General features: G+C 50.8%; 1 protein-coding gene across 1 annotated transcript; it reads right to left on the reverse strand.

Annotated features, from left to right (window-relative positions):
• Nucleotides 1–1,727: 1,727 nt before the first annotated feature.
• Nucleotides 1,728–17,383, reverse strand: TRIM63 (tripartite motif containing 63). Its single transcript, XM_073317653.1, has 9 exons — nucleotides 17,201–17,383; nucleotides 15,347–15,513; nucleotides 10,567–10,735; nucleotides 9,397–9,492; nucleotides 7,589–7,822; nucleotides 7,050–7,072; nucleotides 5,179–5,303; nucleotides 4,231–4,305; nucleotides 1,728–2,311 (listed from the first exon to the last, which is right to left on the reverse strand). The coding sequence occupies exons 1-9, from the start codon at nucleotides 17,357–17,359 to the stop codon at nucleotides 2,301–2,303; spliced, it is 1,059 nt and encodes a 352-aa protein (XP_073173754.1). The 5' UTR covers nucleotides 17,360–17,383; the 3' UTR covers nucleotides 1,728–2,300.
• Between the last annotated feature and the right edge of the window lie 8,722 nt (nucleotides 17,384–26,105).

Here is a 26,105-nt window from a genome sequence, read left to right on the forward strand (position 1 = left end):
AGCCTGGCATGATGTGCCATGGCTGGGCATGCTCTGTGATTGGCATGAATGGTGGCTGCATAAGCAATAGCTGGCAGTTCTGTGGTTGGTGTGTTCAGGGGGCTCCCTGGTTTTCAGGGCCTGGCATGCTCTGCAGTTGGCATGACCAGTAGTTGCATAAGCAGTAGCTGGCAGCTGCATGGTTGGCATAGTCCAGGGTTGGCACAACCCTCATTTTCATGTCCAGGAGCTGGCATGTTCTGGAGACATTTTGCTCTGCGCTGGGCATGAACTTTAGCACAGTACTTGGTACGACCCAGTGCTTGGCATGATCACTGGCTCTGTAGTTACCCTGGTCAGTGGCTGGCATGCTCTGCGGTTGGCATACCTGTGATTTTCAGTGGCCAGCAGGAGTCACAGCTCTGGGGTGTGTCAGAAGCTGGCATGCTTCTGCAATTGACACAGTCAGCACTTGGCATGAGCAGCAGCTGTCATTGGGGAGGCCAGTGCTCTGCAGTCTCCATGATCCATGGGTAGCGTGCCCACACTTTGCACGATTGATGTTGGGTAGCTGTGCAGTTTGCACTAGCCATGACTGTCAGACCGCCCTGCTTCCCACTCTTCTGCAGCCAGTGTGTCTCGCGATGCACGCGCAAAGAGCGGATGGGTCTGAGAAGCCAGACATCCCAGCCAATAACCCGTGGGCAGGGAGGATGGTGGCACCTCCCTTTGAGAGAGAGGGGCACCATGGCTGAACCCACTCAGGGACCCAGCGCTAGAATGAGCGTGAATAATTCCCCGGTTCTCCTGGGACCCTGAACTGTGATCGTAAAACCTCAGTGCATGTGCGATATTAGCTCTGGGGTGTGTGTGTGTGTGAGTGATATCAGATCTGCAGTGTGTGCGATATTAGATCTGCGGGGTGTGTGTGTGTGATATCAGATCTGCAGTGTGTGGGTGTGTGCGATATTAGATCTGCGGGGTGTGTGTGTGTGATATCAGATCTGCAGTGTGTGGGTGTGTGCGATATTAGATCTGCGGGGTGTGTGTGTGGGATATTAGGTCAGGGTGCGGGGGGTGTTGATATTAGATAAGAGTGTATGTCTCATTAGATTTGGGGGGTGTGTGTGTGAAAGAGTCATATGCGATCGGGTGTGTGTGTCAGTCATATTAGCTCTGGGGCATGAGTGTGTGCGATATTAGATTGGGGGGATGTCAGATCTGGGGGGGGGGGGTGAGAGAGAGAGAGAGAGATTAGAGATTAGATCTGGGGAGTATGTGTGTCATATTGGAACTGGGGTGTGAGTGTGTGTGTGAGAGAGATTAGATCTGGGATGTGTGTGTGTATCAGTCATTAGATCCAGGGTGTGTGTGATATTGGATCGTGTGTGTGAGTGCATGTGAGGTGTTGCGTACACCAGTCAGTAGATCAGGTGTGCGTGTGTCACACTGAACATGGGGAACGGTGCCCCTGGCAGGGCAGCACGGCGGCAACAGGAGGAGGGTGGGGGAACACAGTGAAAATATTTTCCACGTCTTGGCCTGAAGTCATTCTGGGATTTCTGAAAAAAACGTGCTGTATATTTTCAGGGCTGTGCATGAGTGGCCGGGATTATGACTAGCCCCGTTTCCTTCTGCCAATGGTGGCTGATTGTCTCAGCTTGTGTGAAAGATCATTATTCATCCAGGGGTCAAACCATGCTAAGAACTTTCCACTCGTACAAACCACAGATAAGACCAGATCTACTTTATTGTGACAAAGTGCAACATCAACCCTAATAAATCTCTTGTGAGTTAGGACTATGCATTGCAATGCAGAACTTTCTCTTCAGCTGCCTCTTTCTAGTCCCCCAAAACCCTTTCTTGTAGCTAAAGTTACTTCTGTCTGCCGAGGTCTGGCACGCCCCTCAGTGTATCCCCTACAGGTTGCAAACAAACTTTTCAATTCTCAGAGTCAACATCTTCAGGGCACGACAAACTGGTTAGCAAAAGAGTTTTCTTTTCAAAATACACAAAATTCAAAGTCCTGTTACAATTATATACAAAATAATAGAACAATATAAAACGTATGAAATATTCTAGTTTGCACCCATGTATAAAAGTGAGCTTCTATGTGCTTCGGTCAAGTTTTCATCCTGAGTTAGCAATACTGTCGTATGGCCAGGTGGTGCCCGACCTTTTCTTCTTCAGCTGGGACTCCAGCCCACTCCTCCCGTAGCTCCCATGAAGTCAGAGCGTTTACCCCCACCCCATTGCTCCCAATCACTCAGCTCTTTGGCACTTGGGGAGTTTCTTCTGGCTTGGGAATTGCTTCTGCTCTGTTATTGAGGTGCTGAAAGAGAGGTGGAGGAGAAGAATTTCAGTGACGCTGATGGGAGAAGGAGATTGGGAGATGTGGACCGATGGGAAATGCCTCCCTGTGCATTGAGGTAGCACATGCCCCACTAAGGGGGCTTCCTCCACTTCCCTTGGGGAGAGTCTTCCATTGTGAAATAGATCTCGCTGTCAGGAAATGCCTTCAGCTGCATCCCATTGCTCCTAGTGATAGCCCCTAAATATGTTCTCCTTTTGCTCCTGGATACCTGTCCCATATGTGTGAACAGCACCACGTGCATCCTGAAGGTGAGCCATGGTACTTAGTAAAGCCAGGTATGCTGGCTCCAAAACACCACTCCAGTCCTGACCCTCAGAGAGAGAACATGCACACGTGCTTTCGAGTTACGTTATTTGCTCTTCACCTTAGTGTCCTGTTTACCTTAGGCCTTTGCAGCTTCTTGGTGGGCGGGGAAGTGGGGCATACATTAATTACACAAGGAAAGCGGGAGAGGGTCATCAGTCTGAATGGGGGTGCAGGAGCTTTCTCCAGTGCAGAGCTAGGATGTATCAGTTTGAGCCAGCAAGATTTTAAATCTCTCAATGAAACATACACTACAAATCCTTTCCTAAGAGAGATGGGTGCTCAGCTGAAGCCTGATCCACAGCCCATTGAAGTCAATGGAAGACTAGTCCCATTGATGTCAACCGGTGTTGGATCAGGTCCTGGGGCTGTGGACACATTTTCTGTCTCTCTCTGGTGAGAGTCAATGCTGGGGAGCAGACCTCGCGGCCACAGGCATTTTAATGATGTTTATGAGGGTTTGGATAATTATCACGCAAAGGGAACACCAGTGACTGTGGTACCAGACCGCTAACCTAACTCCGAAGGGTTGTTACTATAGTCTGAGTCCTTGTCCTGCTCATCCCTCGTCACCAGGGCTCACAGAATCATAGGACTGGAAGGGACCTCGAGCGGTCGTCTAGTCCAGCCCCCTGCACTCGTGGCAGGACTAATTATCTAGACCATCCCTGAGAGGTGTTTGTCCAACCTGCTCTTAAAAATCCCCCATGATGGAGATTCCACCACCTCCTTGGGCAATTTATTCCAGTGCTTAACCACGCCAACAGTTAGGAAGTTTTTGCTAATGTCCAACCTAAACTGCCCTTGCTGCAATTTAAGCCCATTGCTTCTTGTCCTAGCCTCAGAGGTTAAGAACAACAATTTTTCTTCCTCCTTCTTGTAACAACCTTTTACATACTTGACAACTGTTGTCATGTTATCTCAGCCTTCTCTTTTCCAGACTAAACAAACCCAGTTTTTTCAATCTTCCCATCTAGGTCATGTTTTCTAGACTTTTAATCATTTTTGTTGCTCTTCTCTGGACTCTCTCCAATTTGTCCACATCCTTCCTGAAATGTGGCGTCCAGAACTGGACACAATACTCCAGTTGAAGCCTAATCAGAGCGGAGCAGAGTGGAAGATTTACTTCTTGTGTCTTGCTTTCAACACTCCTGCTAATACACCCTTGCTTTCCGTGATAAACAAAAATTCTCTGATTAAAAAAACATTAAAATCTACATATTTCCATGATTAAAATGAAATGCTGAACTTTAGTTTCCGCAGCCACAGTACAGAGGAACCCCATTTAGGCAATCTAACTGGGACCGGGCCAAATGGGATAATCAAAAATTGGGATAATCCAGAGACCTTCAGCCCCAGGTGGTGGGGCTCGGGCTGTCAGCCGCAGATCTGTTAATACGGAGAGCCAGATAATGGAGGCTCAGATCAACGGGGTTCTACTGTATATGCTTTTATTTTTTCACAAAATGTAAAAACTAAAGATTCTCTGTAAAAACGCAAAATCCGTGTTTCTTCGTGGCAAATGAATTTCTAGGATCCCTGCACATCACAAACCCACAGCATTTTTTCCTTACCATCCACTTTCCTTTCTTGTGACTCCTCCTCTTCTGTTTCTTCTTCTTCCTCATTTAGCTCTTCCTCTTCCTCATCTCCAAGCAAAAGTAACGTGAATTAGAAATGGAGGAGGGATAGCTCAGTGGTTTGAGCATTGGCCTGCTAAACCCAGGGTTGTGAGCTCAATCCTTGAGGGGGCCCTTTAGGGATCTGGGGCAAAAATTGGGGATTGGTCCTGCTTTGAGCAGGGGGTTGGACTTAGATGACCTCCTGAGGTCCCTTCCAACCCTGATATTCTGTGAAAGCTGAAGCCCCACCCCCAGAACTGTATTTTCAACACAGGAGGCCACTTATAAAAGGCAACCTCCAAACACAGCAAAATATTGTCCATGCTCTTAGGAAGTAGGAGAGAAAGATGTAAGTCTAGGGCTGAGTACGAACCCCAGGGAGTCAGCAGCACTAGAGAGTATTAGTCCCAGTTTTACCAGTAACTTATTGTCTAGCCTCGGGTGGATCACTCTGCAGCTCTGTGTCTCAGTTTCCCTATCTGGTAAATGGGTATGGTGCCAAGACGGAGCATTCCCAGTTGCTATAAACCATGGGCCCAGCACAGTGTCCACTGACTCTGGTAATATATCGACTTCAGCAAGTGTTGTTGGATCAAGTCCCAAATGAATAACGGACCTCAGATCTTGCCAGCTAACTAACTGGAATGAGCTGAAAGTGTTAGAGCAGTCTCCTCTATCGAAGAGGGGAAGTGAGTCTAGTGGGTAAAGCACAGCGCTGGGAGACAAGAAATCTGGTTTCTTATCCTTGACCCTGACTTGCTGTGTGGCCTGGGGCAAACCACTTCCCTTCTCCGAGCCTCAGTTTCCTTGTGGGTTGTGAGGCTTAACTCGCTAGTGCTTGTAAAGTGCTTTCAGATGCTCGAATGGGAGGGGCCAAAGAAGGGCGCAATATTATTATACCTGTTCCAAAGTCGATGGCTCTCAAGACTTCTGCTATGTGCTCCAGGTCTAGGGTGAAGTAATCCAGATTTTCAAAGCCTTGCTCGATCTTCCCCAGACGGCCGCCCTTTGAGGCTTCCACAATTCTGGGGGCGATAGACATAGGGTTTGTTTCCTTACCTGCTGTTCCTCCAGAGGAGAGAATTACCAGCTAGAGTGACTGCATGTTCTAGCTGGAAAAGATTATTATCCAGGGAGCAAGACCCAGGGAAAGCCCTCTCTGAAATCCTCCCTCTCACACAAGGTGCTCGAGAGATGTTCCCACCCTCCCTTTGACCTCTGCCACAGGGCATTGTATTAACGCCTTCCGAATCCCTGGCGATTCCCAGCTGACTGCTCTAGACACCCTCTTTCAGATGATCCCCGGGCACCTCCCAGCAATCATGGAGCCTGCATGCTGAGGGAGGGTAAATGGACTGCCGTGGAGCTGGAAAGGCAGAACTCTTTGGCCTCTGGACGCAGGTGTAGTTCAACAGGATACACACCCTGTCTCCAGGTCACACTTCATCCCTTTCTGGGCTTTTGGCTTTATTGGTAACGCAATTAACAGCATCAAGCCCAAGCCCTGGCTTTCTCCTGAAGCTCAGCTGGTCCTGCATTCCCTACAGCACCTCTCTATCCAGACTCTGCCTTACCCAGGGCTTGTCTCCAGTTGTGCCTGTTTCACTAAGGTGTGATTTTAAACCAGCCTAGGTAAACTGGTACAGCCGCCTGTGTGGACACTCTGATTCTGGATTGAACTCAAGCTGAATCAATTAGGAATCAGTTTAAGCTAAAGTGAAATTAGCGTCCCCACAGCCTTTCCCACCAGCATAACTAGCTCAGCTTAAAAAAGCCATTTCAGTTAAATCAGCTCAACTTTCTCCTACAGCTGAGCCTTCCCAGAAATGTTCTTTTATATCCCAGTAGGAGCTCATGTGATCCACCCACCGGTGTGACTCTGGAGTAATCGTACTGCCCCCTCTTGCGGAGTTCACACACCTCAGTTAGACAGGCTCAACAGGAAGCTCAATTGCTAGGGCCCTACCAAATTCACGGTCCATTTTGGTCAATTTCACAGTCATAGGATTTAAAATGTCATAAATGTCATGATTTCAGCTATTTACACCTGAAATTTCATGGTGTTATAATTGTAGGGGTCCTGACTCAAAAAGGAGCTGTGTGGGAGCGTGGGCGGGGGGGGGGCAAGGTTATTGTAGGGGCGGTTCTGGTTCTGCTACCCTTACTTCTGCGCTGCTGCTGGCGGTGGGGCTGCCTTCAGAGCTGGGCAGCTGGAGAGCAGCGGCTGCTGGCTGGGAGCCCAGCTCTGAGGACAGAGCCGCCGGGAGCCGCAGCGCAGGAGTAAGGAGGACATGGTACATTATTGCCACGCTGCTGACTGTGGAGCCGGGCCCTGCAACCCCCCGGCAACTCCCTTTGGGGTCAGGACCTCTCGTCTGTGAAACACCGGTCACCCCCCGTGAAATCTGTATAGTATAGGGTAAAAGCACACAACAGACGAGATTTCACGGGGGGAGGCCAGATTTCATGGACTGTGACGCGTTTTTCATGGCCGTGAATTTAATAGGGCCCTATCAATAGCCCGAGAACCTGCCATTCTATTCCAGTCTCTTGCTGGTCAGAGGGGATCATAACAGAGAAACTTTACAGCAGCTCGGAATTTGCTTTCCCCTGGATACTTTTTAAAGGACCCGGGCTGCTATTGGGAAGGGGTCGGGGTGCTAACCCCCGTTATTTCTGGGAACAATCCTCAGGTGGATTTTGACATTGCTGTAGAGTCTCAGACCGTGGCACTGAAGCAGTAATTGAAAAATGCAACCCCGGGGACTTACGTTTTAATGAGCTGCTTGGCATTCTGTGAAGAAAGCAAAGAAGAGGGAAAGAACAAGGTGAGTAGCAAGTTACCAAGAAGGTGATAAAAGCAGCAGTTCAGGTTAGTATGAAGCTGGCCCCAGGTGCCGGGTCGCCAGTGCTAAGCAGGGTTTGTCATACCAAGTGGGGTCGGGGCTGTGATTTGGGGGCTTTGACTAGCAAGCCTCTGCCCCCTCCGCCAGAGTTAGATCACCCTTGCCAGCCCGCTCTTGGGAACTCTAGGTTATTCCCTCCTGCTGGGTTGAAAGCCCACTGTTCTCCCTAGAAACCCAGTCCACCCAGGGACACACAGAGGCTGGACCCTTGGTGAGAATAAAGGGATGAAGCGGAGGGTCAAGGTTGGTGAGGGGGCAGAGCTGATTTGGGCTGAGACGGGAGGAGACTGGGAGGCAGAATCCTGTGGGGTTCAGGAGGGTGGACCCAACAATCTGTGTAAGGAGCAAACCACACTGCTAGATCCAGGCTCCATCCCTCCCTTGGCTGGAGAGGAGCCACTCACTGTGAGAAAAGTGGCCCCTCCTGTCTCCTCCAGGGACTGAAACGCTGTGTCCATCAGCTTGGTGGATTCCTCCAGCTGCTCTTTGTACTGCTGGATCAGAGCCTGCACCAAGCTAGTCTTTTCCTCCTGCTCCTTGGTGACCTTCTCCAGCAGCTCGCTCTTCTTCTCCTCCAGGATTGCAATGAGGGCATTAATCTTCTCGCACAGCTCCCGCTTCACCAGCCGGCCGTTCTCCTGCCAGTGGACAAAAGGCATGAGCATCTCGAAGCAAAGGGGACAGGCACGCTCCCAGATCTCCCCCAGAGGCATCACAGCCGCACTGAACGATCCCCGCCGCAGGCATTCAGTGATTACAAATGCACAGAGCTCAGATCTCGGGGAGCCCCCAGCGGAACTCAGACCTAGCCCTTCTCTCTGGGCACGGCAGTTTCCAGAGGCTCCCTGCCACGTGGCAATCCCGATTCTCTCGCCGATGGTACAAATATACTGGAACTAGCAACAGCGGAACCGGAAACCAGTTTACCTCCTACTAGTGGAGGCCATGTTCCTGGTGGTGAGAGCAGGGCACTGGAAGCCAAGATTCGGGGGTTCTACCCTCAGCTCCGGCACTGACCCAAGACTAAGTTATTTGGGGGAGCGCTCATCTGTTTGTTCTGTGATTGCACAGCGCCGGGCACCATGTGGTCCTGGCACTCCTTGGCACGACCATAACACAAGAAATAACAACTGGCTAATCCTGGGCAAGTCACTTTACCAGGGCTGTGACTCAGTTTCCCTGTCTGAAAAATGAGGCTAATAACGCCCGTTTCACAGGGAGATGAGAGGCTCAGTTAACAAAGGTTTGTAAATGGCTTTGTGAACATCACATGGAAGACAGAATGCAAAATATTCCTGTTAGTGTCAGCAGATACCCTCCCCCTGGGGCCTGGTAGGATTACTTTAACCAATTCCAAACATCAGATGATGACCACAGTGTGACCATCCCCTATTTTACCAACTGGACCCTTTAGAATAATGCTTTGCATATCCATCATGCTGAGAATCTCAGAGAATCATTAAATTAAACTGCAGTTTTATTAACTCAAATTTTGCAAAATGCTATATGACCTGAGGGCCAGAGCGATGATGTGGATGCCTGGATGGGATGGCATGAGTCTCATGGCTGTGTGAAGACCACAAAACATGGAGGAAGACTGATAGCCAATGGCTCTCGTGTGTTGTTTACTGTTCATTGTGGTGTCACGGTTTGCACCATGGGAGAATGTATGTGTATATATACATATATATACGCACACATATATATAGTCTAAAGTGCCTCTGAGCTCCCCATCCTAAGAGCAAGGTGCTGGCCATTCTCCTTGTTTTACAACAATTTGGGGTGTCCAATGAAACGTGGGTAAGAATTGAATCCTGCTGCATGATTATCTTAATGGGGAAACAGACACAGGTGGGTTAAATGACTTGCCCGTGTCGCCCAGTGAGTTTGTGGCAGGGCTGAGAATGAAGCACAGGAGTATCAACTCTCAAAACTTTGCTCTAATCATTAGACCCTGCACCCCTCTCAGAGCTGGAAAGAGAACCCAGGAGTCTTGCCTCCCAGTTGCCGGCTCTAACTACTAGCTCCCCCAGTCCCCATCTCTTTCTTGTAAAAGCCCTCCCATTGAATTAAACAGGATTCTCAGTCACGTGGACTCAGAGGGAAGCTGCTCCCGACACCTGCATTAGCCATTCAAGGACATTGCTGGGGGTTGGATTTCATTTCTGCCACTCAGATTTCAAAGGGCTCGGTCATTTTTCCCATTCCTCACCTCAGTGGTTTTGCATGAGTCCTCCAGCTGGCTGATGATCGTCTGGACTCTGTCGTTCCCAGCCACCAGCATGGAGATGCAGTTGCTCAGCTCTATCTGTGAGAGGGGAACAGAAATAGATTTAACCCTTACCCTTCCAGGCACGGGTGAAGGCCTGTAGTGCTGTCTTGAGAGGGAGAGAGGGCGTTGGTGGGCAGACAGGACGGTGGGCCCCTACATTGAAGGCTAATCCCTTTTCAGGAAGAGGAGAGGTAGGCGAAGGGGGGGCCTTGGCACCGTCTGCAGGATGGGGCTAGAGAGAAGGAACACAGTCTCAAGGCTGGGAATAGATGCACAGAAAGCAGAGCCTCAAAACTGTCTCCATGTGGTGGGGATGGAGCCAGATGGGCAGCCTGGACTTTGCTGGGCACCTCTGGTCCTGTTGGGTGGGTGGGGCAATGGCACTAGATGATCAAGGAACTTTACCATTGGGGCTGGGAGGGAATCCTGAACGGCAGGAAAGGATGGTCCGTGGAAGTGCATGTGGGGAGAAGGAGGAAGGTTTGGCTCTGGGAGTTTGTGACACAAGGGCCCATCCTAACCTACCCAAATGGTCTGGATTCCAGTGAAAAATGGACATCTGTCTGCTTAGGGCTCCTGGGTTTCTACCCCATTCAACAGGGAGGAGGGTGCCCCGGTGCATGCTGGGGGAGATCTTGCCATCCATGGATCCCACCCAAGATACCCTGGGAAAGACCTCAGCTCTTATGGGTCTGCTTCCAGCTGTAGACACTGCTCCCTGCGGGACTGGTGCTGGCCCTTGCTCCCCAGCTCTCAAGTGACTCTAAATATAGACAGGTTACTGCTTCACGACGGCAGCCCCTATTAATACCCCAGTGCTCAGCCTCGGAAGCTATTCCTGAAAGGCCCAGCTCAGCACATCCCAGATGCCAAATAGGAGGAGCCCATCCCCTCGGAGACCTCATCTACATTCCAAGTGATCGGATGTGAACCTCAGCTAAGGTCAAGGAGCTGCAGCCCCTGGCCCCGCTGTGGAGCATCTAGTTGAGGCCAGGCCAGGGTTTAGTACTGGCTGATGGGCTCCTTTCCCCGGGGAGAGGGAAGCAGCAGTGCCCACTGAATGCATTGTACATTGAACTCAGTGTACAGTGTACAAAAAACATTCGGTACCTTTTGCCCTTGGAAGACGTTCTGAAGGGGTGCAACTTCACAGTCTTTGTGAGCTCCGAAGACTTTGCACATGGAGCAAGTGGGGATCTCGCAGGTCAAGCAGTAGATGTTGATCTTCTCGTCTTCGTGCTCCTTGCACATGGGGTGGTTTCCTTTCTTCAGGGGCCTGCTGAAGACGGCAAGAAACCGAACAGGGTTAAACAGCCTTGAGTGGCATTTAATCACATTTGAGCTGTGGCAGATACAGATTGAAACACCCACCAGACGATGATAGGAAGCAGATACCGGGCTGTGGTCTACACAGCTGAAGAACGACCAGCACTGGCCTTCTGATTTATAAGGACAGATCCTGATTTAAGTTACACCAGTGCAAACCCAGACTAGCTCCAAGGCAGTCACTGGGTTCAGTGGAGTTAATCTGGATTTACAGTGGTGTAATGGAGACCAGAACCTGGACTTCACTTTGTACAGTGGAGTTTGGATCAACTCCCAACCCGTCTCTAATGTTACCCTTGTCAGTGATGTAATGTTTAGAGCCAGCGCTTGTACGTGCCAGGATCTCTGATCAGCTCGCTCTGTCCAGGCAGAGCTCTGTATTTAATCACAGCAAGCGAACCCTCCAGGACCTTCACTCCACAGCACGGAGAGCATTTCTGGTCCAGGCGTCCCGGGAGAGAATTTTACTGCTCAGGATCAATCCCCAGCTTCTCTGCAGAGATCTGTTTAAACAGATAACTCTCACCGGCTTCCACTTTCCAGCAAGCATCACTCTGTCACCACACACCAGTGTGGCAACTGGGACCACAGACAGGCCCGTCGAGGGAAATTTGGGACCCCAGTGCATCATGTTTGCTGGGGCATCATGTTTGCACCATGTTTGCTGGGGCCCCACCCCCTTCCTTGTTATATTCTTTACTCAGAACATTACAGACAGCTTTGGGGGCCCTCTAAGCTTGGGGACCTTCCCCCTCCCATCAGCCGTGGCCACGGAAACCACTGGGTCCATCAGGGTTACTGAGCCACTAATGGCTAGATCCAGGATTCAAGGATGATGCGGAATACCCTAATTATAGACACATGATGCAAAAGCTCACTCTGTCCTCTTTAAGGCAAACCCTCTGGTGCTGCTGGCTCCTTATTTCCTTCTGCAGAAACCTACCGTACATTTAAACACAGGCGGTTGGCCAGGAACTTTGACCTGCTTTCCCCCCTTTTTAGGCAGGGTGGCTGCAGCTGAGAGCTCTTTAAAAGAGAAGTTAAATAAAGTCGCTCGGACCAACTTCAGGATGGAGAACCCAGAGCAGCCAAAAATCACCAGTCAGGCTGCCAAAAGTCACGGGTTTGGCTTAAAATCATTAGACTAGAACAGGGGTTCTCAGACTTCACTGCACGGTGACCCCCTTCTGACAGCAAAAATTACTACATGACCCCAGGAGGTGGGGGGACTGAAGTCTGAGCCCGTCCAAGCCCTGCTGCCCCAGGCTGGGGGGCCAAAGTCTGAGCCCCACTGTCCTGGGCTGGGGGCCTGTGACCTGAGTCCCACCACCCAGGCCTGAAGTCCTCGATCTTCGTCACCGGGCAGTGGGACTCAGGCTTTGACCCCGCATGGTGGAGCTCGGGCTTCAGCTTCAGCCCTGGGTCCCAGCAAGTCTAATGCCAGCCCTGGTGACCCCATTAAAATGGGGCCACAACCCATGTTGGGGTCCCGACCCACAGTTTGAGAACCGCTGGACTAGAACGTGGGGTGCTTTTGTTGGCTGTCTGGGTTCTGAGCATTTAGGGGTCACAGTTTCAAACTTTTCTCTGCAACCAGGAAGGAGACTCGCTTTTTAAAAATAAATGAAAGCTGAGAGTCTCCTGTAATCTCCTGGCTCCAGGAGCTGGGCCTCTCAGAAAACTACCGAATAATGCAAGACTTGTGATACAATCCTAAGATGTAGCAACCCTGCAACTTGGACACGTCACTTTCCATCTCTGATGCCTGTTTCCCCTGCCTCAGAGGGAACTCAGTCTTGGTTGAGGCTTCTAAGTACTACAATGGGAGGCATGGATCAGCATTCACGTCACACTCCCTGTCAGTGCCCAGCCCGGGGTGGGGGAAGCTAATGATCCAACCAGTGGATCAAATTCAGTGATGAATCCTGGTCACGTGCCACCTGAGGCATCTTGTGCATATGCTAAGAAGTACTAGGATAATAATAAGCATCGGGGGCGGGGGAATATGGTAGTGGTCTATAAACTCATGACTGTTGTGGAAAAACTGAATAGAGAAATGCCGTTTACCCTTTTCCACAATACAAAAACCAGGGGTCACCTGATGAAATTCATAGGCAGCAGGCTTCATACAAACAAAAGGAAGTATTTTTTCCATGCCATATACAGTTAACCTGTGGAACTCATTGCTAGGGGATGTTATGATGGCCAAGACTATAACTGGGTTTAAAAAAAAAGAGACTGGATAAGTTCATGGAGGATAGTGCCATCAGTGGCTGTTAGCCAAGATGATCAAGGATGAGACCCCCTGCTCGAGTGACCCTTAACCTCTGACTACCAGAAGCCAGGGGTGGAAGACGGGTGGATCGCTCCAAAATCGCCCTGTTCTCCCTGACGCTGTGGTACTGGCCGCTTTCAGAGACAGGACACTGGGCTAGAGGGTCTGACCCACTATAGCAAATAACAAAGCCTATCACTGTGGCATTGTTTCTGATGCTGATCCACCTCATCACCTAGCCTATTACCATGGCCCTACATTTATGCTCATTTGGCCAATTATTATCTGTGCAACAGTGCTCATATCCAAGCCAACCTCAATTCTTTTCTCAAGTAGGAGCTTGAGGCAAGGGGCCAGATAGATCCTCAGCTGGTGTCGATCGGCCCTGCTCCATTGACTGCAATGGATTGATGCCAATTTGCAGTAGCTGAGGATCTGGCCCAGGATATCCCATGCTTCACTAACAGCTACTGCATTAACTCCCTCCTCTCTGCAACGTGTTTTTAAAAGGCGCCGTCAAACTGATCTGGGCATGATTTGTTCTTTATCCGTAGCATTAGCTCCATTACTTCACGATTGGAACTGGATTTAGCAGACATCCCCCAACCCCTTTTTAAAAACACTGGTACCATATTTGCCCCCCATATAGCACCTGTCTCTGTCTCCATGACTTCCAAATAATATTGCCAGTGATTCAATAAATTCATCTGTTAATTCCTTTAAGGCTTTGGAATCCATATCTGCACCTGCTGACTTATAAATACTCTCTTTTTCCTATTCCCCTGCCTGCGTGTGTTATCAGCACCTACATACTGAGTCATCACTTCCTGGTCATTCACGCTTTCTCGCTCTCGATTTCTGGTTTAGATCAAGTTTTAAAAATGAAGAGCAGGTCCCTGGAATCATTGCTGATTTCACACCCTTCTTTGTTTATGAATGGATCTATTTTCTCTCTCCTGTAAGTCCTGGTCGTATTCCCTTTAATCAGCTATAAACCTGCTGTCCTTATTTTTTCTCCTACAAACTGACCGTGACTTTACATTCCTGGTTGGTCTCCTCCCCACTTCTCCAACTAGCACAGAACCTTTCCTTCCCTTCAGACCACTGAGCAATCCCTGCTGAAGCCCCGGTGGCAATTTCTGATTCTTTGTATTATTCCTTTTCAGGGGAAGGCTGCATGTGGTCTGGGGTGAAGCTTATACTTCACGTCTGTACAGTGCCCAGCGCAATGGAACCTGATCTCTGACTGGTACCTCTGGGTGCTAAAGTAACACAAATAATAAGGAATCATAGAAGTCTAGCTTTCTTCTACAATCCCAGGGCTTGATTGTCTTCTGCTGCGGTGTAAGGCTGGTGAGATTTCAATGTAGCTAATATCTGGTGTTTTTCTTAAAGTTTCGGCTGTTGGAATCAAGAGATGGCATGAGAATCTTGGCTTTTATTAACACTCTTCTGCCCTGCCAGTAGATGTCTAGGGCTTGTGATTGTGGAGAAAAGCTGAGTGCATTCCAACAGCTCTGAACACAACAGGCAAATAACAAAGACCAACCATCTATTTCCCCATCCCACCCCCCAAATAATGAATGTTGAGCCCATCTCATGGCTTTTCAAGGCTTGACACAAGATTTTTGACTGGGGTTGGCAGTACTGAGTGACTCCTGATTACACTGGGGTGAAAGCAGAATTAGGCCAGGGAATTGTCATGCTTCTTCCAAATCCACCCTGGTCATCAGTTTTCTGAAATCCCCAGAATTTGCTCTCTTGAAATCCAACCATGTTGCACTGCCATTCTCTCTGACTCCACTCCTTTGCAGGGGGAGATCCCAGGAACTCAGTAGGACCAAGCTTTGTTATTGCCCCCACCCTTCTCACTTATCTGGTTCATTTGCTTAAGCAAACTGACTGGCTGCTGGAAAAAGGAAAGTTTCTTTCACAGGTTTGGGTCAATAGTGAAGCTTGGGATCCAGGGATCAAATATTGGTGGTGTCAAACGACTGTCCGGTCAATATGTGACATTTGATTTGCAGTGGTTTGGATGAACATGGACTGGGGGAAATGATCTGGATTAGTGCAGGCTGGATGTGTGATACCTGTTTCAATGTGGCCATGAGGGCGCTCTGCCTGGGAGAGCTGGATGAGTGCCAGGAAGAACAGGAATTGAAAATCCTTCATCCCTGGGAAGTCTTCCCCATTAGCTCTTACCAGAGAGAAACTGTGGAAGATCATTCCACCTCCACTACTGAGAAACACTGGGACTGGACAATGCAGACAGAGGGGAGCCTGGCTAACCTGGAGTACTCCTGCTTGTAGATGTCAATGATGTTCTCCACCAGGAGATTTCGCTGCAGCCCGTAGACTCCATGCCGGTCCAGGATCACTTCATGACGGCAGGAGGGGCAACGAAAGCGCCCCCCGGAGAGGGTGGTTCCCCGGCTCTGCCAGTATGGGTTAGCAGCCTGCGAATATCACCAGCACAAGGTCAAAGGTCAGTGTCTCGCCAGGCGCACAGACATCCTTAAAACCCACCATTGCGTTGTCGGAGACAGTGACATGGACTCATTTAAACATCACCCTCTCCCCTCAGCATTCCCCCGGGACAGAACATGCATCCCTGATGCGCCCATCACCAGAGGGTCTCAGAGCCCATCACGCTTTGCATTCATATAAGCACCTTCCATCAGAGGATCGCTAAACACTTTATGACTAGTGAATTAAGGGTCACAAAAGCCCAGTGAAGGAGGCAATTATCATCTCCATTGTACAGCTGGGGCAAAACCAGATTAACGAGATTTGCCCAAGGTCACCCAGTAAGTGCATGGTAGATCTGGGAATAGAACCTAGGAGTCCTGAGTCCTAGACCTCTGCTTTAGACACCCCCCTCCCCACCCACCCCTGCCCTTTAGAAAACGCTTTAAGAGCAATGTTAGTATGTAAATGATATTTCCCTATCGCGTAGGGGAATGTTGTGAGGTTTAATTTATTAACGTTTTAAAGATGCTTTGAGATCCTCAGATCAAAATTTGCTCCAGGGGGTGTTAAAAGGTTTATCAATGGACCAGAGCTCAGGGTCCTGACCCAGTGCCCACTTCTCCACTGCTCTGCACCTTCTGGGGTCGCTTATACCTGCGGGGAAAAAGCCGTCCAATCAGAATTTCCCTCTTGCACTAGCAGGAGCGGGCTACGTTGACCATGCACAGGTGTGAACAGGCACATCAGGGGTGTGGCAGCTGAGAAGCCGACTCTTTTTTTGCAGAGGCAAAATTCCCAATGAGGGGTTTGACCTGAGACCCCGACATTCTGCCCATTGTCCTTACGAGTAAACAGAAGCCTGCCCATGGGGGAAGTGCCCTCTCTGTCCATTTCAAGAACCAACAGTTAATTAGAAACCAGCTGGGACAGCCCCCAGCTCCCTGCACAGCTGCCCCCAGCCCCGTATGGGGCTTTGGGGAACCTGCATCCCTCGAGTCCGCTCCAGCAAGCAGGGTCTGATTTCACCCTCCGGGCCTGGTTTTCTCCCGCTTTCTCTTTATTACTGGGAACCTTTGACACTAACCACAGCTCAGCAAGTGAGGGAGCAAGATGGGGCCCAAGCAGTCAGTTTTATCAGCTGGCTCCTCCCCCGTCTAAGCAGAGAGAGCAGACTCTTGCAGCAGGGGAGAAGGGTCCATTCTGGAGCCATTTGCCAAGCAAGGCTCAGATGCCATGGTCCCGATCCAACTCCCGTTGAAGTCAAGGGGATTCTTTCCCAGGGGAGGTGACTCTAGCCTGATGGTACCAGCATACATAGCGAGAAGCCTCACCCACCTCTGATGGACAAGCACAGCCTAGAAGAGGGCAATCTACTGCACTTAGAGCCAGAATTTCTGGTCTACCTAGAATCAGGTCTGTCCCAACCCAGCATCGGTATCCCCAGTCCTCGGAACATCCCCAGCCAGGGACCACACATGGAAGACTGGCCATTCCAGCCACTTCCCAGCTCCCACCCTCGCTCAGTTCTCCCGCAAGCAGATTGGCTTCGGAGGTTTAATCCCCTGTGAACGCGCTGTAGGTTTAACACACAACTGCCCAAGGATTGCCACCTGCGGCCAGGCTTCAGGAAGCAGCCTGTTTAAACATCACAGGCTCCGTTTGCAAGGCACTGACCTGGAAGATGTCACTGGCACATTTCCGACATAGGTTGTGCTGACAGGGAAGGATCACCACGGGCTTGGTGAACATTTCCAGGCAGATGGGGCAGATCAACTGCTTCTCCAGGTTCTCCATGGGGTTTGAGTCTCGGATAATGCTGGACTGGTAATCCATTGTGCCGGCCGACCTCTCCAAGTTATATCCCACTGCCGGCTTCTCCTGGCTCGTTGGCAGCTTCTCAGTAAACTGTCCTAGCTCTCTCCTGGCTTCTTCAACGGGACCACGTTCTGAGCTCAGCTTCTTGCTCCTTTCCTAAAGGCTCCTGCCTTTGTCTCCTATGACATGTCTATTTATAATTTATCTCAGGGTCACATGTGCTTGAGAAGGGGTCGAGTTTCCAGCTGAAATGCCTGTCACATGTGAGAATGAGCAATCGGCCCTCCAGAGAGCGAGAGTGCTGTAAACAGGGCCGAGGACAACCTGTTCGGGGCTGGCCGCAGCTACATTTCCAGGGATTTTGTGGTGTCTTTCAGAACAAAGAAACTGGAGTCGTAGCTGTAAACAGAGTCATCACCCTCCTGAGCCCTCGCCTGTCCTCAGCCTTCTGCATCACGAAGGGTTAACCGTGAAAACCCCCCTTGCTCCAAACACACTCCCCGTTCTCATTGCTCGGCCTCTGGTAGGACCTCTTGATCCCTGCTCAGCATCCCAGATTTCCACACAGCCCCCTCGCAACTCCCCGTCTCTGAGTGCTGTTCTCTGAGCTTCACAGCCACCCAGCCCTGCTCAGCTCCAGTGGGCCTTGCATCTTCTCTGCTCCTCGGGCATCTTCTTGCACTGCATGAGTGCAGGGGACTGGACTTGATACTTCGAAAGGTTCCTCCCAGTCCTACGATTCTAGGATTCTAAGTTCTGTTAAGCCTCTAAATGCTAATTAAGCATGTCACGGCATCATAGACCTTCTGCAATCTTGTTATCGTTAATGCAACATGACACTACAAATGATCACTACCCAGGGTGTATTTGAATTGTTCGGCACACCAGGAACCCTTATTAAGATCAAGTTTACAGCTCCTCCAAGCTGCTTCATAGAATCATAGAATATCAGGGTTGGAAGGGCCCTCAGGAGGTCATCTAGTCCAACCCCCTGCTCAAAGCAGGACCAATCCCCAATTTTTGCCCCAGATCCCTAAATGGCCCCCTCAAGGATTGAACTCACAACCCTGGATTTAGCAGGCCAATGCTCAAACCACTGAGCTTCCCTCCCCTCATACTCTCCCTGGGTTCTATCACCACGTTGATTGTCTCCCACCCTGAATATCTTGCTCATGTTGTCATTAGTCATGTTCTCTGTATATATGCATAACAGATTGCAAGCTCTTTAGGCGTAGGGCAGGGGTGGTGATCCGGCCCGTCAGGGCTTTGGATCCAGCCTGCGGGATTGCCACCCCCATGGTGCCGCGGGGCTAAGGCAGGCTCCCTGCCTGCCCTGGTCCCACACCGCTCCCATTGGCCAGGAACGGGGAACTGCTTAAGGTAAGCAGCGCCGGGCCGGAACCCACACCCCGAACCCCTCCTGCACCCTGCACCCCAACCCCCTCCCCCTTGAGCCCCCTCCTGCACAGCACACCCCCTCCCATACCCCGCACTGCCTCCCGCACCCCAACCCCCTGCCTTGAGCCCCCTCCCGCACTCCACACCCCTCCCTGCATCCCCCACCCCTTGAGCCCCTTCCTGCACACCGCACACACTCCAGCATCGCAACCCCCTGCCCCAGCCCTACATTCATGGCCCTGGATGCAGTTTCCCCACCCAGATGTGTCCCTTGGGCCAAAATGTTTGCCCACTCCGACTTAGGGTCTTGTCTTAGACACATCTGTGTGTTTTTAGTGTGCCAATCACTCTATTGTCCTGGCATCAGCAAAGTGCCTGGCTAGCACGACATAGTCCACTTCCTCTGGGTAAATAGCAACAAATCTGCATGTACTGATGGGTATGTCTACACTACGGAATAAGGTCGAATTTATAGAAGTCGTTTTCTTAGAAATCGGTTTTATATATTCGAGTGTGTGTGTCCCCACAGAAAATGCTCTAAGTGCATTAAGTGCATTAACTCGGCGGAGTGCTTCCACAGTACCGAGGCTAGAGTCGACTTCCGGAGTGTTGCACTGTGGGTAGCTATCCCACAGTTCCCGCAGTCTCCGCTGCCCATTGGAATTCTGGGTTGAGATCCCAATGCCTGATGGGGCTAAAACATTGTCGCGGGTGGTTCTGGGTACATATAGTCAGGCCCCCCTTCCCTCCCTCCCTCCGTGAAAGCAAGGGCAGACAATCGTTTCATGCCTTTTTTCCTGAGTTACTTGTGCAGACGCCATACCACGGCAAGCATGGAGCCCGCTCAGGTAACCGTCACCGTATGTCTCCTGGGTGCTGGCAGACGCGGTATGGCATTGCTACACAGTAGCAGCAACCCATTGCCTTCTGGCAGCAGATGGTGCAGTACGACTGGTAGCCATCCTCGTCGTGTCTGAGGTGCTCCTGGCCACGTTAGCTGGGAGCGCCTGGGCAGACATGGGCGCAGGGACTAAATTTGGAGTGACTTGACCAGGTCATTCTCTTTAGTCCTGCAGTCAGTCCTATTGAACCGTCTTATGGTGAGCAGGCAGGCGATACGGATTGCTAGCAGTCGTATTGTACCATCTTCTGCTGGGCAGGCAAGAGATGAGGATGGCTAGCAGTCGTACTGTACCATCTTCTGCTGAGCAGCCATGAGATGTGGATGACATGCAGTCCTTCTGCACCGTCTGCTGCCAGCCAAAGATGTAAAAGATAGATGGAGTGGATCAAAACAAGAAATAGACCAGATTTGTTTTGTATTCATTTGCCTCCTCCCCTGTCTAGGGGACTCATTCCTCTAGGTCACACTGCAGTCACTCACAGAGAAGGTGCAGCGAGGTAAATCTAGCCATGTATCAATCAGAGGCCAGACTAACCTCCTTGTTCCAATAAGAACAATAACTTAGGTGCACCATTTCTTATTGGAACCCTCCGTGAAGTCCTGCCTGAAATACTCCTTGATGTAAAGCTACCCCCTTTGTTGATTTTAGCTCCCTGAAGCCAACCCTGTAAGCCGTGTCGTCAGTTGCCCCTCCCTCCGTCAGAGCAACGGCAGACAATCATTCCGCGCCTTTTTTCTGTGTGGACGCCATACCAAGGCAAGCATGGAGGCCGCTCAGCTCACTTTGGCAATTAGGAGCACATTAAACACCACACGCATTATCCAGCAGTATATGCAGCACCAGAACCTGGCAGAGCGATACCGGGCGAGGAGGCGACGTCAGCGCGGTCCCGTGAGTGATCAGGACATGGACACAGATTTCTCTGAAAGCATGGGCCCTGCCAATGCATGCATCATGGTGCTAATGGGGCAGGTTCATGCTGTGGAACGCCGATTCTGGGCTTGGGAAACAAGCACAGACTGGTGGGACCGCATAGTGTTGCAGGTCTGGGACGATTCCCAGTGGCTGCGAAACTTTCGCATGCGTAAGGGCACTTTCATGGAACTTTGTGACTTGCTTTCCTCTGCCCTGAGGCGCATGAATACCAAGATGAGAGCAGCCCTCACAGTTGAGAAGTGAGTGGCGATAGCCCTGTGGAAGCTTGCAACGCCAGACAGCTACCGGTCAGTTGGGAATCAATTTGGAGTGGGCAAATCTACTGTGGGGGCTGCTGTGATGCAAGTAGCCCACGCAATCAAAGATCTGCTGATATCAAGGGTAGTGACCCTGGGAAATGTGCAGGTCATAGTGGATGGCTTTGCTGCAATGGGATTCCCTAACTGTGGTGGGGCTATAGACGGAACCCACATCCCTATCTTGGCACCGGAGCACCAAGCCGCCGAGTACATAAACCGCAAGGGGTACTTTTCGATAGTGCTGCAAGCTCTGGTGGATCACAAGGGACGTTTCACCAACATCAACATGGGATGGCCGGGAAAGGCACATGACGCTCGCATCTTCAGGAACTCTGGTCTGTTTCAAAAGCTGCAGGAAGGGACTTTATTCCCAGACCAGAAAATAACTGTTGGGGATGCTGAAATGCCTATATGTATCCTTGGGGACCCAGCCTACCCCTTAATGCCATGGCTCATGAAGCCGTACACAGGCAGCCTGGACAGTAGTCAGGAGCTGTTCAACTACAGGCTGAGCAAGTGCAGAATGGTGGTAGAATGTGCATTTGGACGTTTAAAGGCGCGCTGGCGCAGTTTACTGACTCGCTTAGACCTCAGCAAAACCAATATTCCCACTGTTATTACTGCTTGCTGTGTGCTCCACAATATCTGTGAGAGTAAGGGGGAGACGTTTATGGCGGGGTGGGAGGTTGAGGCAAATCGCCTGGCTGCTGGTTACGCGCAGCCAGACACCAGGGTGGTTAGAAGAGCACAGGAGGGCGCGGTACGCATCAGAGAAGCTTTGAAAACCAGTTTCATGACTGGCCAGGCTACGGTGTGAAAGTTCTGTTTGTTTCTCCTTGATGAAACCCCCCGCCCCTTGGTTCACTCTACTTCCCTGTAAGCTAACCACCTGCCCCTCCTCCCTTCAATCACCGTTTGCAGAGGCAATAAAGTCATTGTTGCTTCACATTCATGCATTCTTTATTCATTCATCACACAAATAGGGGGATGACTACCAAGGTAGCCCAGGAGGGGTGGTGGAGGAGGGAAGGAAAATGCCACACAGCACTTTAAAAGTTTACAACTTTAAAATTTATTGAATGCCAGCCTTCTTTTTTTTGGGCAATCCTCTGTGGTGGAGTGGCTGGTTGGCCGGAGGCCCCCCCACCGCGTTCTTGGGCATCTGGGTGTGGAGGCTATGGAACTTGGGGAGGAGGGCGGTTGGTTACACAGGGGCTGTAGTGGCAGTCTGTGCTCCAGCTGCCTTTGCTGCAGCTCAACCATACACTGGAGCATACTGGTTTGGTCCTCCAGCAGCCTCAGCATTGAATCCTGCCTCCTCTCATCACGCCGCCGCCACATTTCAGCTTCAGCCCTGTCTTCAGCCCGCCACTTACTCTCTTCAGCCTGCCACTTCTCCTCCCGGTCATTTTGTGCTTTCCTGCACTCTGACATTATTTGCCTCCACGCATTCGTCTGTGCTCTGTCAGTGTGGGAGGACAGCATGAGCTCAGAGAACATTTCATCTTGAGTGCATTTTTTTCTCTTTCTAATCTTCACTAGCCTCTGGGAAGGAGAAGATCCTGTGATCATTGAAACACATGCAGCTGGTGGAGAAAAAAAAAGGGACAGCGGTATTTAAAAAGACACATTTTATAAAACAGTGGCTACATTCTTTCAGGGTAAACCTTGCTGTTAACATTACATACATAGCACATGTGCTTTCGTTACAAGGTCGCATTTTGCCTCCCCCCACCGCGTGGCTACCCCCTCAACCCTCCCGCTCCCCGTGGCTAACAGCGGGGAACATTTCTGTTCAGCCACAGGCAAACAGCCCAGCAGGAACGGGCACCTCTGAGTGTCCCCTGAAGAAAAGCACTCTATTTTAATCAAGTGACCATGAATGATATCTCACTCTCCTGAGGATAACACAGAGAGATAAAGAACGGATGTTGTTTGAACGCCAGCAAACATACACTGCAATGCTTTGTTGTACAATGATTCCCGAGTACGTGTTACTGGCCTGGAGTGGTAAAGTGTCCTACCATGAAGGATGCAATAAGGCTGCCCTCCCCTGAAACCTTTTGCAAAGGCTTTGGGAGTACATCCAGGAGAACCGCGAATGCCAGGGCAAAGTAATCCTTTCACATGCTTGCTTTTAAACCATGTATAGTATTTTAAAAGGTACACTCACTGGAGGTCCCTTCTCCGCCTGCTGGGTCCAGGAGGCAGCCTTGGGTGGGTTTCGGGGGGTACTGGCTCCAGGTCCAGGGTGAGAAACAGTTCCTGGCTGTCGGGAAAACCGGTTTCTCCGCTTGCTTACTGTGAGCTATCTACAACTTCATCATCATCATCTTCCTCATCCCCAAAACCTGCTTCCATATTGCCTCCATCTCCATTGAAGGAGTCAAACAACATGGCTGGGGTAGTGGTGGCTGAACCCCCTAAAATGGCATGCAGCTCATCATAGAAGCGGCATGTTTGGGGCTCTGACCCGGAGTGGCCGTTTGCCTCTCTGGTTTTCTGGTAGGCTTGCCTCAGCTCCTTCAGTTTCACGCAGCACTGCTTCGGGTCCCTGTTATGGCCTCTGTCCTTCATGCCCTGGGAGATTTTGACAAAGGTTTTGGCATTTCGAAAACTGGAACGGAGTTCTGATAGCATGGATTCCTCTCCCCATACAGCGATCAGATCCCGTACCTCCCGTTCGGTCCATGCTGGAGCTCTTTTGCGATTCTGGGACTCCATCATGGTCACCTCTGCTGATGAGCTCTGCATGGTCACCTGCAGCTTGTCACGCTGGCCAAACAGGAAATGAGATTCAAAAGTTCGCGGTTCTTTTCCTGTCTACCTGGCCAGTGCATCTGAGTTGAGAGTGCTGTCCAGAGCGGTCACAATGGAGCACTCTGGGATAGCTCCCAGAGGTCAATACCGTCGAATTGTGTCCACAGTACCCCAAATTCGAGCCGGCAAGGCTGATTTAAGCGCTAATCCACTTGTCAGGGGTGGAGTAAGGAAATCGATTTTAAGAGCCTTTTAAGTCAAAATAAAGGGCTTCATCGTGTGGACAGGTGCAGGTTTACATCGATTTAATGCTGCTAAATTCGACCTAAAGTCCTAGTGTAGACCAGGGCTCAGTGACTCCCAGGAAACTCTAACAAGAACAGCAGGGCTGTTGTGAGTATCCACAGCTCTTTAGCAGGAGGGCTTGTGCATGGCAGGTCACTGGAAAGACGTTAAGGAGAATCCAGAGACGTGAGTGGCCCTACCGTGGGTTTCCACACAGCTCTGGATTGAAAAACATCCTGTTTACCTTTCAGTGAAAACATGGCAGGCCAGCTGACTGGTGCAAGCCAAATGTCCCCAGGGCAGAGCGACGGGTAGGAGAACCATGGGAAAAACAAACTATATTTAATTGGGACTGGAGGCATGTGGGCCAGGAATAGTTGCCTGCAGGTTGAAAATCTCGGATCGATTCCCTGATGTGCTTTTAACCCCAGCTACCTGCTTCCTCGCAGACGTTCCGGTCATGCTGAAATGAGGCGCAGCCCACCAGCCTCATGCCACGGCAGGTGAAACTAAGCTCTTGCTCTGCTCAGGGAACAAGCAGCTGTTGTTGTAGGGATAGCTGGGACCAGGGATTGGGTGGCGTGATGGCAACCGCAATTGCACTGCGGCAGCCCGTCCACTGGTACTTTAACCGCCGGCCCCCCCCATGCGTCTGGCTCGCGTCACAGTGGTTAAAATAGCACCCGGTCTACACTAGGGCTCCAACCACTGGCGGAGCGGCACCGCTGACCTTAATGGCAAGAAAGGCTCGTGTTGCCAAGGCCCAACTGGCACTGCCGAAAACGGGGACATTCTTTAGCTGCAGCTGAATGGCACAGCTGCCGACTTTCACGCGGCAAATAAGCACCCCGACTTTCACAGTAAGCCAAAAATCAAGCGAATCCCATTTCAAAACAAGGCCAACCCAAGCCAGTCCCTGAACCCCGACACTCTTATGTGTCTAGATCCCGCCCGGCCTGCAGTCTGGGACGGTGGTGGGCCCGCTGTGCACCCCTGACTCTCTCCCCCCCCTTGCCCCTGCTTGCTGGGAGCCAATCAAAAAAACAAAAAAATCAACAAGCTTCAGGCCAAAAACTAGCCAATAAGCAACTCACAAGCCAATTAAGCCCAAAACAAGCCCAATGTCTGAGTTTTTTTCACGGGTTTGGCATGTCTGCTTGAAAGAGGTGCAAAGATAAATTCCTTCCTGCTTGGGGGCGGGGGGAAGAGACAAATCCCAATCTGGCCATTACACTTGATAAAAGCGCAGGGCCAACACATGGGCACACACGGCACATGACTTTGGGGAAGTAAGAGGCCACCCTTAGGGAAGACAAATTAAAAATGAGCACGGAGCGGGAGGACCTGACTTAAGAGGCAAGATTAAAAATCCTGACTATGGTTAGCTCGGCTCAGTGACAGCTGAGGGGAGACTAGGGTTGCCAACCCTTCAGGATTGGCCTGGAGTCTCCCGGAATCAGCATCCATCTCCCGGCGACTACTGAAAGCAATCCAGGAGAGTTTAAGAAAATGACATGATGTTATGTTGGATGGGATCTCCCCAAATAGCTTCAGTCAGAGTTGGTAACCCTAGGGGGGACATGACCAGGGGGGCACTCCCTCCAAGGAGCGAGAGGAATTATTCTGTGTGGTGCAGGGAGGCAGAGCTTGGCCCAAATGGCTGAAATTAACCAGGGGAATGTTTCGGCTGGGCTGGGCTGGGCTGGGCTGGGCTATGGAATAGTCTCCTGATGGAAGCCCCCTTGCTTAGAACTATCTTGGCCAAAGCAGTAGGAAATGAACTGCAGGGAGCAGGCTTGTGGCCAGGGCATGGGCTGGGTCAGCTTTTCTATCCCTAACCGCTCGGGTTCTATAATCCAGCCTTCAATGCAATATAAAACCCTCCACAAGTAGGCAGTGCTGGCAAATGTAGAGGAACTATAGGGCACCATATTACAGCTGGCCATGGGTACCTCACCACAGGGTAATGTTTTTAGAGGAGAGGTAGTGAGCCATGCTCCCCCCTGCACTGTGTGCCGGCATTTACATGCACCTGGGCAATGGGAGCGTAAGATGCTCCCAGATCAGAATGGTGGGGCTCGGACATCCATTTCGAACAGGGTAGGGTGTCTAGTGGTCACAACCAGGCAACTGGGAATCAGGACATCTGGGATCTGTTCCCCGTTCTGCCACTCACTCAGC

This window comes from Lepidochelys kempii, chromosome 19, assembly GCF_965140265.1.
Source record: "Lepidochelys kempii isolate rLepKem1 chromosome 19, rLepKem1.hap2, whole genome shotgun sequence".
Classification (NCBI taxonomy): Eukaryota; Metazoa; Chordata; order Testudines; family Cheloniidae; genus Lepidochelys; species Lepidochelys kempii.

Bases quoted from the DNA above. Each gene is read 5' to 3' on its own strand.
- TRIM63 (XM_073317653.1), bottom strand. From the start codon at position 17,359: ATGGATTACCAGTCCAGCATTATCCGAGACTCAAACCCCATGGAGAAC. The intron at 10,736-15,346 runs GTTAGCCAGGCT...TGCCGTCTTCAG, and splicing joins TACAAGCAGGAGTACTCCAG to CAGGCCCCTGAAGAAAGGAA. The intron at 7,073-7,588 runs GTGAGTGGCTCC...CTTTCTTCACAG, and splicing joins GAGGGGCCACTTTTCTCACA to AATGCCAAGCAGCTCATTAA.